At 37.3% G+C, this 13,715-nt stretch overlaps 1 protein-coding gene across 1 annotated transcript in view; it reads right to left on the reverse strand.

The window, feature by feature from the left end:
* SVEP1 (sushi, von Willebrand factor type A, EGF and pentraxin domain containing 1) overlaps nt 1-13,715 on the reverse strand; it is a 184,273-nt gene that overhangs the window by 73,403 nt on the left and 97,155 nt on the right. The window contains exons 15-20 of the mRNA XM_004269347.4: nt 11,019-11,183; nt 10,271-10,504; nt 7,841-8,002; nt 6,372-6,533; nt 1,011-1,172; nt 233-324 (exon numbers count right to left, since the gene is read on the reverse strand). Of these exons, the coding sequence (XP_004269395.1) occupies nt 233-324; nt 1,011-1,172; nt 6,372-6,533; nt 7,841-8,002; nt 10,271-10,504; nt 11,019-11,183 (977 nt within the window). The remainder of the gene's footprint in view (nt 1-232; nt 325-1,010; nt 1,173-6,371; nt 6,534-7,840; nt 8,003-10,270; nt 10,505-11,018; nt 11,184-13,715) is intronic.

The raw sequence follows: 13,715 nt of genomic DNA on the forward strand, positions 1-13,715 counted from the left end.
CATTGCTGGGAAAAATTCCCATTTCTGGTACTTAGAACTTCTAATGCTGCATTTTTGGAAAGTTCATTTTATAAGTCATAAGCAAATGTAATTATTCATTGATAATATTCATGAGTCTTGATTACTTGAAGTTTCAACTCTGGTAGTTTTTCCTCTGTGGGACACGTATAATGACAAGTTGTTTTCCAAGAATTCCATTAGAGAAAATTTTATAAATATAAAATGGACTTGCCTGACTGCTGACTTCATACTTCTTTTTGATATGTCCAGGAGAAGCAACGGGCACTACACTTTCCTCTGCTGCTGAGAAAGTTGAACTAAAACCTAATAAAATTATGGGAAAACAACTGAAAAACATATTTGTGTGTAGTAGATATTACCAATAAATAGACTCTATTTTTTTTTCTTTTTTAAAAATTGAAGTATAGTTGTTTTACTGCTAATTTCTGCTGTACAGCAAAGTGATTCAGTTATACAAATACATACATTCTTTTTAAAAATTCTTTTCCATTATGGTTTATCATAGGATATTGAATACAGTTCCCTGTGCTATACAGTAGGGCCTTGTTTATCCATTCTATATATAACAGCTTACATCTGTTAATCCCAGCCTCCCACTCCACCCCTCCTCCAAAAGCCCCTCCCCCTTGGCAACCACAAGTCTGTTCTCTAGGAGCAGACTCTATTTAAATCCCATAGTCAAGATTCTGATTCTCAGAGTGGGCAAAGCCACATATATTTTGTTTCAGTAATATAAAGAGAGCACAGAGATGGATGGAATTATGTCATTAAATTCTAGACTTTCAGAAATTTGGAATTTATCAAGTTCGACATTCCCAGAATAAGAATCTCTGAGTCACTGTCATCAAAAAGACCTTCAGAAGGATAGTTTAACACATCCGGACACCCAAAGGCACTGAAAATAGTAATATTCAGAATTGAAGCTACCGCAGAGATAAACAAAAGTCTCCAACACAGGGTTACATGAGAAATGAAGGATATCATCTTACTGGAACAATCTGTGATGGATCTGGCACCAGTGATGGTTGTAGTTCCATAAAAGGGACAAGATAAGCAGAAGGACTTCCCTGGATTGGGCTGGTAGTAGTCTCGAGGACATGGATAACAGGGCATTAACCCAGAACGAGAGAACTCTCCTACTGGACAAGGCACTGCAAAAGTAAGAACAAATCATTTGTGCTTCCTAGTAGTATACCCTACCTCTAAAAGAAGCTTTGGTTATAAGAAAGCTATCGCATTGCTAATATTTTCCCTTGCACATACTTAATACCCAGACCATTTTATCACCTAGATAAATGTATTGTTGTTTCCTTCCCATCTTTAACAACACACAGCAACTCAGGAAAAATCAGAATTGGCCGTATAATATTGTGTTATGATTTTTCCACTTAACTTTATATCATAAGCAAATCATTCCCCAAATCATTAAGTAACATGGTGTTTAACAAATGAATAATGTTACATCTCATTGGCAGACCATAACTGATCTCACGTTTCCTCTCCTGTTGAACACTTAGCTCATTTCTACTAGTTTGCTATTATAAATAATGCTGACATGAAATTTTCTCTATAAATTTTTTAATATAGCTCTGATTATTTCCTTGGGATAACACTTGACTTTGAGTAGTTGAGTAGTTAGAGCTAAAGATATGACAATTTAAAGCCATAAATGTGTCATGCCCAAATGTTTAAATAATGTAATTTACAGTCCCATTGGCAGCGTATGAAATTGCCCTTCTCACTGCATGCTCAGCCTTCAAAATGATTATTTACTTTTTTCCTACTTGAAGGTAAAAATGGAATCACGCTGTTATTTTAATTTGCATTTTGATGATAAATGAAGTTGCATTTTTTACGTTTCCCAGAAATTTTTATTTCCCCTCTAGAGTTGTCTATCATTTACTGGGGGTCTTTTATTTTTAAAACTTTTAATGTCATTTTGGGTTAGACATGCTTTTCGTAAACAACATGCAGTTGAATATTATCTTTTAACCAAATTGGAAATTCTCTTGCCAAGATTTGGTGGAATATAAGAAAACAGCCCCAAACATAAATTTTGGTTACATCTGGTAGAGGGAGAGTGGGGTAGAGCACCCATGATTAAATCCTTGGGTTGGGGTTTTAGACTGTGACCCATAGACAAATTCAGGTGGAGTGTGTGAACTGGAGTCATTTGGGTGAGCCCTGAAACCATTATAAACTGAGAAAACTACTAAAACTATTAAGACTTGTCTGCATAAAATTAAGTATAGAAGACAGGACACAGGGAAACAGCTACTCAGGATATCAGCATACTTATCATTTAGGTTTTGGATTCTTGATAATAAAAATTAGTATAGCAGAAATAATTACCAATATGGTTGAAAAATTTAGAGATACACTTGAGGCTCAAGGGAGCATGATACTCCAAGTGATGGCATCTCTTTTTTATTGGTATGACAATAAACATGAAGTAAATGACAACACATCTGTCGTAATCTCAAGACGCTTTGATCAAATTTCTTAAGCAAAAAGAGCCAGGCGAATCTCTTGTAAAAGAGTTCTTTTACGTACCCAACTGACAAAAAGTAGAGAGTTGAATCAAGAGATGGCAGAAGATAACATAGATATTAATGCATATTTAGAAAAAAAAATTTCTGGTGGCTACACTTGCTATATTCAAGAAGAGTTTTAAACTACAAGTATCTTTGTTTCACCAAGAATAAAATAATCTACTGTTACTAGATGTAGACAGGGCTTTGCACAAACATATTATAAACCTATAGGAATTTAAAATGGGTTTTCTGATTCCCAAGTTTCCAAAAATGATTGTCTATTTGGAAAAGGTACCTTCCAAATAGCTAATTAGTTAATTGGAAGCATAGATCTTCCACTGATAAAAGTATAAATTTTCTGTTTGAGAGGGTATCTATGAGTGTGCATCATATGCTAGAAATATAAATGCTGCCACTTAAACCCAAGATGCTATAATGAATGAAACTGTTTTTTTCCATATAACTTTTTTCAGTACAATCTTAAAAAGAAGAAAAAGAAATCTTAAAAAGAAAAAAAGACTGTGCCCCTAAAAACTGACAGAATTATACTGTCAGTTGTAGCACATAATTATACTATAATTGTCAAAAATTATATTAAGATATAATAAAATCTTAAGATTAAAAATAAGCCAATTAGCATCTCAAAATAGCAAACATGGTGTTGTGATGTCTGTACTTTGCTTTTTGACCTGGAAAGTGTAAAATAAACTTTCATGTGGAAATTAGTTTAAATTACATTCCAAGGGCAGACAGTTGTCATCACAAATATACTTTCCAAGAGTGAATAATCAGCATTTAATATATAACTTATATATGCAGTACCTATATATATATATATACACACACACACACACATATACATACACACACATATAATATATGAATGTATAAACATATACATAATAATAGCACTATCTAGTACACAGGACAGTATTAAATACACATGCATACACACATGACACAGTTCCTAATGGACTAACGTCATAAGAAAAGATGTGAGAAAGTTTCCTTTTGAACCTTGGCCAGAGAAACTGTGGTTTCTAAGTCAAGACAAATGCAACAAAACTCTTCTCACCTCTTCTACTGTAGAGAAAGAGGAAAAAAGTATTCAAATATGCCAAAAGTGCTAAAATAGAATTAAAAATAAAGCACTGAAATGACCAGGGAAAAATGTAACCTCACATGTCTGTCCCCTGATAGTGTAAAGGAATAAATACAGCCTTGGAGCCATTGGTTTCCTAGGACAAAGCCAAAAGTCAAAGCCTCTTGTTCTGAGCCTCCTTTTAACTCCATCCTACAGGGCTGGGCTAAGAAGTGTTATCCTCCTGTGCCACAAATAATCTTTCCTTCTATTGGGACCATGTGTAAACAACACCATCACCAAAAACTCATTTGTGGGATTAATGATTTTGATAAAAATCATTTTTAAAAAATGGAACATTTCAGGCTCTTTTGTAACCAAGGACTCAAGACTATTTAATATCCTAATAAGTGACAATCGGTGAAATGTATAAAGAATGTTACATTGTGCTAACATAGCAATATACTTAAAGATAACTGCTATATTTAGTAATGATAGTTTCAGTTCAACAGGCCAAAGGAGGCAAAAAGTGATATGTCAGCAAAAAATAAGATAAACTGTACAACATGCCCATAAAACATAAATCAGTACAGAAAGAGAAAAGAGGAGAAGGAGAGAAAGAAAGAAGGGGAGGGGGAGAGAGGGACAGAAAAGGGAAAACTAAGGAAAATATATAAGGGACTGTTTTAGAACTCACACACATTTAAATTTAAAGTAAAAGTAAAATGGTGTTTACCCAGCACCGTAGGGGAAAGTGTCATTACCAAATATTACCAGTTCCTACTCAGGACTGTGGTTAAACATATGCTAGAAATATTAGGAGAAATGGAACAGTTACCAGAAATTTAGAGATTTCCTGGGAATTATAATTACTTAATTAGAGTAATTTGCTATTAGAAAACCTCAAGGATTATTTGGAAAGTTAAAGGATAAAAATTTGTCAACTATGAACTTGTTTCACTGTAAAAATCCTAGTTGCTTTTGTGGTTGGAAGGAAGGAAGGAAGGAAGGAGAGAGGGAGGGAGGGAGAGAGGGAGACAGAGAGAGAGAGAGAGAGAGGATTTTTTCCTGCAGACTTTCTTCCATAGTTAGCTTGTATACTGACAAAATAATAGAGTCTTTGGCAGATCTCTTTCAACCATAATGTGAGGTTTTGTTTGACTTTTAATTAAAAAAAAAATCCACAGCTGGTATTACACAACACACATGGTTTCTGAGTTTCAAATAGGTCCTAGTTAAATTCTCTTCTCATCAGTGAAACATTAGGTTGATGAACACTGCTCTCCCAATTCCTCTGGTCTAAGAGGCTTTCATCTACTGTGAAATTCTGAGAGTCAACCCGATGGAGCATATAAAACCTATAACTCACAGTATGTATTTCCTGTAGCACTTAAGTTATGAGGACTACGACTCCCAGGAAGCAATGCTGGACACGCTCCATCCCCTCCCTACCACCACACTCAAACATCCTAAGCCATCTGTTTTCTAGGACTCTCAGCCTCTAAGTGGATGCAGATGTATATATGATTGGGGTGCAATGAGGATGGGATGTGTGTGTGTAGCTTGAGGGAATGGGGAACCAGCAGACTGGCTTCTTAAAAACATCACTCAGTAAGGGAAGAGTTTAAACTTTCAGATTGCCATAGACCTTAGGTTTTTCAGTAAGGGTATAAAGAATGGGGAGGACTCACAATTTTTTAAAAAGTCATCTTTTAGCCAGGCATGCTTGTTCTGTTCCCAGTGATGTAGCAGAGAGAGGCCAACAAATTTTTATTTTTTGCAAAGTTCCACTGAAATTGCAAAGTCATTGCAGTTTATGGGAGTTTCTGGCAATAGGTTGACCTTGACTGTCAGACCTAGTTTCACTGTCATTCTAAGTTTTCATCTTTTGCTTTTGTTTATGGCTTCCAGTTTTTTCACTGCTGGAAAACTGTACTTGGTAGGGATGTTAGAACTATTTGAAAAATAGAACTCTAATCTTTATATTTCTATTTAAACCAGTGGTTCTCAATGTGTGGTCCCTGGACCAAGCAGAATCAGCATCACTTGAGAACTAGTTAGAAATGCAAATTCTCAGGCCCCACACCTGACCTGCTGAATTAAAAACTCTGGGGCTGGGGCCCAGCAATCTATGTTTTAACAAACCCTCCATGGTGACATTTGAGAACCAAAATTAGTCATACTTTAGAATCACCTGGGGGAACTTCAGAAGAAAACCAGAAAACTTAAATCAGAATATCCGGCGGGGGGGGCAGAGACTGGGTTTCAGTATTTTAAAAATACTGATGTAAATGTGCCATGATTCTAGTATGCAGCCAGAGTGGATAATCACTCATGAAGATCTTCAAACTGTAGGGAATGAACGTTACAATTCAGAGGTTGTATTTTTAGAGTTTCAAGGAACGTTAGATAAGACCTCATTTTAACCCGAAGAATCTAAGTTCCTAGTTGAGATGTATTTCTATCATATCATGTGGCCACATGGTTACAAATGTTGAGGGCTGGGACCAAGTCTTGTGCTTCTTGTGTGTTCCTAACGGTACCAGCACGGTGTTTATATTATGGGTGTTTACACTTAAGTACTGACTGGCCGAATAGAAGGAAACTCTCTATGAAGAGACAGTTATTTACATTCTTTGCATGCAGCAGACATATGGTTTTGCTAAAAAGATTCCACTCCTCCATGCGTAGAACCTAGGAGGCTTGGGAAAAAAAAGCGATGTCTAAGACTTAACCTCCACAAGCAGAAATGTCCACGGCTCCTCTCTTCACTGTTGAAGTATTTTCTGGACATACGAGGCAACCCCGGGAACCAAACGCTGGCTGATAGCTGCCCAGTGGACAAGATTCGCAGGTCTCAAGCCCATTTGATGAGTAGGTGCCTTGCTTACACTGAGCTAAAACGAAAAATGGAACATGGTTAATAACGATGACATCAGCTATACAAAATTAGCACTGTGTACAATAGGATTTTCCACATTTTAATTTACTTAGGATAGAATGAGGGTCACGAAGAACTCCAAGCATACATGTCATATTTTAGACTACCCGTACTTCCGTATACTAAGTCTTGGGCTCATTTCCAGTTACTTGTATTATGACCTAGCACAGTGTTTGACACATAGAAAATGTCGACAAAGAGTTTTTGGGTGAAGTTAGAAACCTGCACCTCAGAAAGGCACACTCATAAGATCAAGCTGTCACAGGGAAGCTTGTTTTTGTACAAGTTCTCAGCTTGTACACTGTTCCCTTGAGTGACTGAAACAAAACCCCCGAATGAGCTAGAGTCTCATGACTATACCGGCACCTTTTTCCACTCTAAATAAGAACAGGCCCTCTTACCTCCTCCTGCCTGCAGACACCATTTCATTTGAGGGTTGGCAGAGAGGAAGTAAAAGTAGTCTTAGCATCAGGCCCAGAGAGGTTAATTAAGCAACTCTCCCAAACTCATAGCAATGGTTTTGTAGTAGAGCGGGCTTAGGGCCAGATTCCCCAATTCCCGGTGCACTGTCCTTTCCTCCTGCCCTTCTCCTCCGGATGACTCTCATTTTCAGCGCTGCTAACATTTTTAGTGCATTTGCAATCACCTAGCAATGCTCTCAAGTTTACGTGTCATGAGGTACCCACACCTGCATTGGCAACAATAGGCAAGGAGTAACAATTCTGCAATTCCTTCTTTTAGGTGTGTCTTATTGTAACTTTAAATGTGAAAGAAAATGTTTCTATCAGGAATGTTCATTGAGAATAACAGTAACAATATTTTGAAAGGGCTGGATATTTTAGTAGCAAGAATAGGTGCATATGGGCCTGTAGTTATTCATTTCCAAGTAAATGGAGAGTGAATCTCATCACATCAAATATTATTCTAACAAAAAGCAGCCTAATGCTTGTTAAGAGCCATGAAAGTCCTTTCCACCAATTAAAGTGAGATTCACTAAAACACCAGGTTCATTGACGAATGTGGATTAGAGTTCTTGACAGTGGAGTTTGACTTAGAGCAATGGACTGTTGCAAAAGGAAAGATAAATGGACTTCTCTAAAGTGAGGGAAACATTCAGGTAACAGTTTGCAATTAAAAGAAAGAAAAAAATCAATTAATGAAATTGCTTTTGGTAATGCTCATACTTCATCCTATTTGCCATTGAGATTTTATAACTGGAAACAAAATTTAGGCTTCTGGTCAAAATGAGCACTAAGCCCCTACCTTTACATTCCGAGCTACTTCTTGAATGGAGATATTCAGTGTAAGTTCCAGTTGGACAGGGTTTGCACTCAAGCTGCCCTTCTTCATCTTGATAGGAGCCCATCAAGCAGCTTTCACAGACAGAATTCTCCAGAGAATAGTAGGTTCCCAAAGGGCAATTGACTGAAGAGAAAACAAGCAGGAAACACTGAATATAGTATGGAATGTGCTTTTTCCCTAAGGCATGAGAGTAAAAAAGCCTGCTTCCAGATACTATTGTTTATGGGTTAAATTTTACTGCCAGAGGCTTACTCACATGATAAACCTTCCAGAAATGTATTCCTCTAAACCAACGGTAGATTCTTTTTTTTTTTTTTTGAGAAAATGCAAATTCTTGTTGACCAAGCTTAGTGTTTATATGATGGCGGCTTTGAAGTGTGGGTTAAAGTTCTAATAAACCAGATTATTCTGGAAACACACAGTTCATGGAAGAAGAGGATAAAACAATGAATGTTTAGGTTAATTTGGGGCTTCGTGATATGAAAAATGATTTCATAGCTGTTCTTCTGAATGGTTTCCCTTATGAAATTGAGTGTCCATTATAGCATTATTTCTAGAAATAAAAACAGGCAAAGGTGGTGAGCCTAAAAAAAGGGAGTTAAGTCGACCCTTGTCTCTGATTGCAGGAATTACTGCCCACTGAAGGCAAGTCTGAGGCATCCTCAGACTCAAAGCCTCCGAGGAAACAGGCCAATTTTAGAACCTTCCTTCCTTGAAGATTTGCTCTACTATTTGGACGCCTGGAGTGCAGAGTTTCTGAGACCAAAGTGGGATGTTAAATTCACTGAAAGACTGCTATCGAAGTTAGTATTTTTAGAGAGAGGACACTTGAAAGAATCACTTGGGTGATTCTGAGGTGTTAAGGTATGTAAGAATTACCTGGCAACTTATTACATTTCAGATTCCAATGCCCTAACCCCAAGGGGTCAGATGCATCCGTTTTGGGATGGGGCCTTAATCGAGCTGCATTTTGAAAGCACTTCAGGGTACGCTGACACAGGTAGTCTGAAGACCACACGGAGAAATGCTAAATGCTGGCCAAGGCAATTCCTGATTTTCACTCACAGGTTGAGAAAGAAACAAGAGGAGGCTCGGAAAGACGACGTTCATGTGCTTTGGATGGACTGTGTTTATCACACTGTGAAAAACTCAGCGGAGCTCTGGGAACAGCAATAAGAACTGTGGAGGAAGGTTTTCCGACCAGAACACAAGAGCCCCAACCTACAGAGGGGTTAACAGAAGACTCACGTCAGTTGGTTCCACTGAGTGTACAGAGTTTAGTCAGAGGAGATCCCGCCATCTATAAATGATGACTTGTTGGGGAAAGAGACTTGAACTGATCCAGACTGTGACAATCTAAATTAGGGGTAAAAGCTAAGGGACTCGGGGGAGGGAGAATGGGGAAGGGAAGTTTAATGGGTCGGGGTCTCCTTTGGGGGTGATGAAAATGTTCTGGAATTGTGATAGAGGTGACGGTTGAATGACATTGCGATTGTACTAAATACCACTGAATTGTATACTTTTAAAAATAAATTTATTTATTTTATTTATTTATTTTTGGCTGTGCTGGGTCTTCGTTGCTGTGCACGGGCTTCCTCTAGTTGCGGCGAGCGGGGGCTACTCTTCTTTGCGATGCGCGGGCTTCTCAAGGCGGTGGCTTCTCTTGTTGCGGAGCACAGGCTTTAGGCGCGCAGGCTTCAGTAGTTGTGGCACGTGGGTTCAGTAGTGGTGGCTTGCGGGGTCTAGAGCACAGGCTCAGTAGTTGTGGCACATGGGCTTAGTTGATCCGCAGCATGTGGGATCTTCCCAGACCAGGAATCGAACCCGTGTCCCCTGCATTGGCAGGCGGATTCTTAACCATTGCACCACCAGGGAAGTCTCTGAATTGTATACTTTAAAATGGTTCACTTTATGCTATATGAATTTCATGTTGGCTGCCTGGGTGGGAATCTCGGCTACACCACTTACTGTCTTAAATGGTAAGACTTACTGGGTAAGTTCTTAGCCTCCCTGGCTTCAGTTTTCTCATGTATAAAATGTACTTAATAAGAATGGTACCGCATACAGTAGCTAAACAGGATTAAACACATGAGACGGGCTCAGCCAGCACACATGAGTGGTCAGAAAGTATGAGTTTCTGTTATTGGAGTTGCTGCTGAAAGCTGTGAGGTCTAAAGATCTATAAATAAAACGAAGATTTGAGTCGCTCACCTAAAATAATTTTCTTGTTGTGACCAATAGTGGTTATCTAGATTTTTGAGACACTAAGCATGTAACAATAAGAAAATGTAGCTTTCATCACAATATCCCTTTAGAGTTGTAAAACGACTCTATCCGTGTCATTTGACCCAATAGGCACCAAATACTTTTGATTACAGGGAGAAGTCTTACCACACATACGCCCTCTCAGCATGGAGCCTGGTCTGCAGAAGAGGAAAGCCTTTTCGGTTTCTAAGGAATTGCTGTCAGCTACAAGCATTTCAGATGCAAGATGAAAGGAATACATGGGCTCCTTAGTAAGGGTCCTTTTCAGTCGATTTGTGATAGTTTCCAATGTCTTAATGAGTCGTTGCTGATTTTCCAATTCAAGGGTATCATTTCTTTCATCAGGTAAGGGCACACTAGCTGAGATAAAAACGAAACAAGAGAAAACATAACACACACACATGGCGTTGCAGGAAGCCACCTGTACTGAGTTTTTACCAAAGAGAAATAGCATATTAAAAATCTTCCAGGAAAAATAAACTGAAACTTAAACACCACTTACTGAGCAACGAGAATATTAAAAACAACACGATTTGTTTTAACCTTTCTCTCCTATGCTAGATCTACATCACCCTTTTGTGGAGTTCTTCATGATTACATATTAAATTCCTGCAAACTCTGGCTTTTTAAAAACACACCGTAGTTCATCATGTCAAGATGAGCACAAAGCAGGGGGCTTGTTGCTATGGCAACTATAAAATACATCTGTGATAGTAAGAAAAAAATGACAAAACTTGGTTGATCGTGCTTGCCCTAATTTTCAGTTCCAGGGTCATTTCCTAATAATGATAACTAACAGAAAATTTGAAAAACAGGTCTCCAATCAAGAATTTCTCTCTATATTTACCTTTTCAAATAGATAGTCTATCCTTACCTGTGATGTTAAAAATTAACTTAATTTTGTGGTCAGATAACGGGGCACTTCTTTTAATCCGTGAAGATCTGGCTTTGCCAGCGCCCGTGGGTGTTTCTCGCACAGTGTCCAGGAAGTCATCATAAGAGTAATCCAGCCTGTTAGCTGCACCCCAGCCGACAGGTCCTGGACAATTGGGGCAGAGAGACAAAAGATGTTACAGTTGCACCTTTATCAGCGTTTAGGTTCTAATGTGAGTCCACAAATCAAACTGTCCTTGATCATTGCTTAAACTGCCCATAATAATATACCATATACAAGGTTTCGTCTGTAGTATCATACTGTAGCTTTAGGCGCTTCATATTAAGTTTAGATTACCAATGAATTCCATTAAAAGTATAAAGCAAAGTCTCTGTAGAGCTATACAGGCATTTAAAACATTCTATCCTTGACCTAATAATAAATTACCTTAACTTTAGAGGAAATGGGAGGAGGTACAGGTTTTAATCAATTCCTATTTCCCTTCAGGGTTTGCTCCATTCTTGCTTTTTTAAATCAGCGTTATAAACTTAACGCATGTAAACAGATTTCCTTTTGTGAAGATTGTTCAAGTATCTGCATATCTGCATTATATTTCAAAGGTGGGGGTAGTTTCTGAGGGCAGCACGTAAGTTACATGATTACGTAGTTAGGAAACTATGCTGGAGGCAGCACGGCTGCACGTGCTTCTTCGGATGCCCTCCATTTCACTGTGATCAGGGATTCAGACTGTGGCTTCTCATATACGGTGTACGGCTGCACAATCTTAGTCAGGCTCCTTTCATCTCTCTGAATCTCAGTTTCTTTGTGTCTAAACTGAGATAACTGTGCTTACCTCATAGGTTTGTCTGTGGAATAACTGAGCTAATTTATGCAAACTGGCTCATATTTGACTCATTCTAAAACCTCAGTGATAGTAAATGATATTAATATTGGTCTAGCCATACTGCTGTTGTTGCTTAGCTAGGTGCGTTAAACATCAAATTCTATTTATACAGACTTGTCCACTTAAGTAAGTTGGTTTTTGAGTAAGTTGGTTTTTTTTTTTTTAGCTTAATTCATGTTTTGGGCCATTAAAAAGAACTGGGATCAATATTTTTGTTTTTCACTTAAACATTTGTCCCACAAGTGTCATGTAGCCATTATGTTGATAGAAAAAAAAAAACAGATTAGCAAAGAAAAATATAAAAGATTACTTATAATTCCATCACATGGAAATAACGACCATAACATTTTAGGCAAGAATTTTTTCTATGAATATATAAATACACACATACACATTTATGCATAGATACATATATATATATATATATATATATATAGCTAGAATAAAAATAAACATACTGCACTTTTAACAAAACGAGATCATACTATATGTATATTATTTGGTAATAGCTTTTCAAATTTTTTCAAAAATAAAATATTTCTGTGTCAAATGGTTTCATAATATTCTCTTCTACAGCTATACTACAAACTAAGCAGGTTTCTATCTTCAAACTTTTAGGTTATTTCAAAATTTTAGAACATCCTTGTACATACACTATTTCATAAAGTATAAGACACCATCAATGAGAAGACACATCCCAATTTCAGAGATGCCCAAATGAAAAGTGTACATCTTAGAATTTATAAAAAGTGGTACATGTTTGTACATTAGCATGACTTTTATCTTGAGAAATATCCTTAGAAGTGGAATTTCTGGGTCTGAGCATTTTTAATCCTTTAGGTACATATCGTCAAATGCCCTTCAATGTCTCCTCTACACACAATATACGAATACGATTTTTTTCCCCTGACACCCTTGCCAACTCTGGGTGTTATGATTCTTATTCAAATTTGTTAATCTGACAGGTCAAAAATGGCATCTCATTTTAGTTTTCATTTGAATTACATGATTATTATAAGATCAAACAATTTTAATATATTTATTGGCCCTTTATTTTCCATACATTATGACTTGCCAAGGTGTTATAACCATTACGCTGATCTTGTGACTCTGTTGTGAGGACACTCAAGAAGGAAGGGTTGTCTCTTAGGATCACTTGTACCACATGCCATCTGGATCCTTCTAGAATGACAAACATCACCCATCTCAAAGCCTCATGATGACAACTGACTCCCTCTGTGTGTATCCCTGCACCCCTGCAACCTACCTCAACAATCTGGGGGTTGAGGGAAACCTGGGTCATGTGTGACAGAAGAGGCATTGTTATTCTAGATGTGCCATTGCCAGCTCCCCTGCCAATGCCACCTTGTGTTTTTCTATCTAAAACTTTAACGTCAAATATGTTCACTGAGAAGTTGTACATAATAGTTAAAATTGGAAAACAACTTAAGCCTACCAATAGGAAACTGTTTATATAAATTATGGCAAACTGACTCATAAAATAATATGCAGATATTAAAATTGTATTGAAGTATAATATTTATGACATAAAAATGTCCTGAATAAAATCTTACCTAAAAACTCACGTTTACAAAATAGTATGGGTCAGCATACATATGCATGTACAGTTACATATTCATTAATATATTAACAGAATTATTTCTGGGATTGCAGGTTATCTCAATATCGTTCGTTAGCATTTTTCAAATTTTTGCAGTAAACACATATGCACAAATAATATTTTTAAATTTAAAAATCTAAAGCAACATTCAACATCACTCAGTGCTGCATCA

Source organism: Orcinus orca, chromosome 6, assembly GCF_937001465.1.
Source record: "Orcinus orca chromosome 6, mOrcOrc1.1, whole genome shotgun sequence".
NCBI classification, from domain to species: Eukaryota; Metazoa; Chordata; class Mammalia; order Artiodactyla; family Delphinidae; genus Orcinus; species Orcinus orca.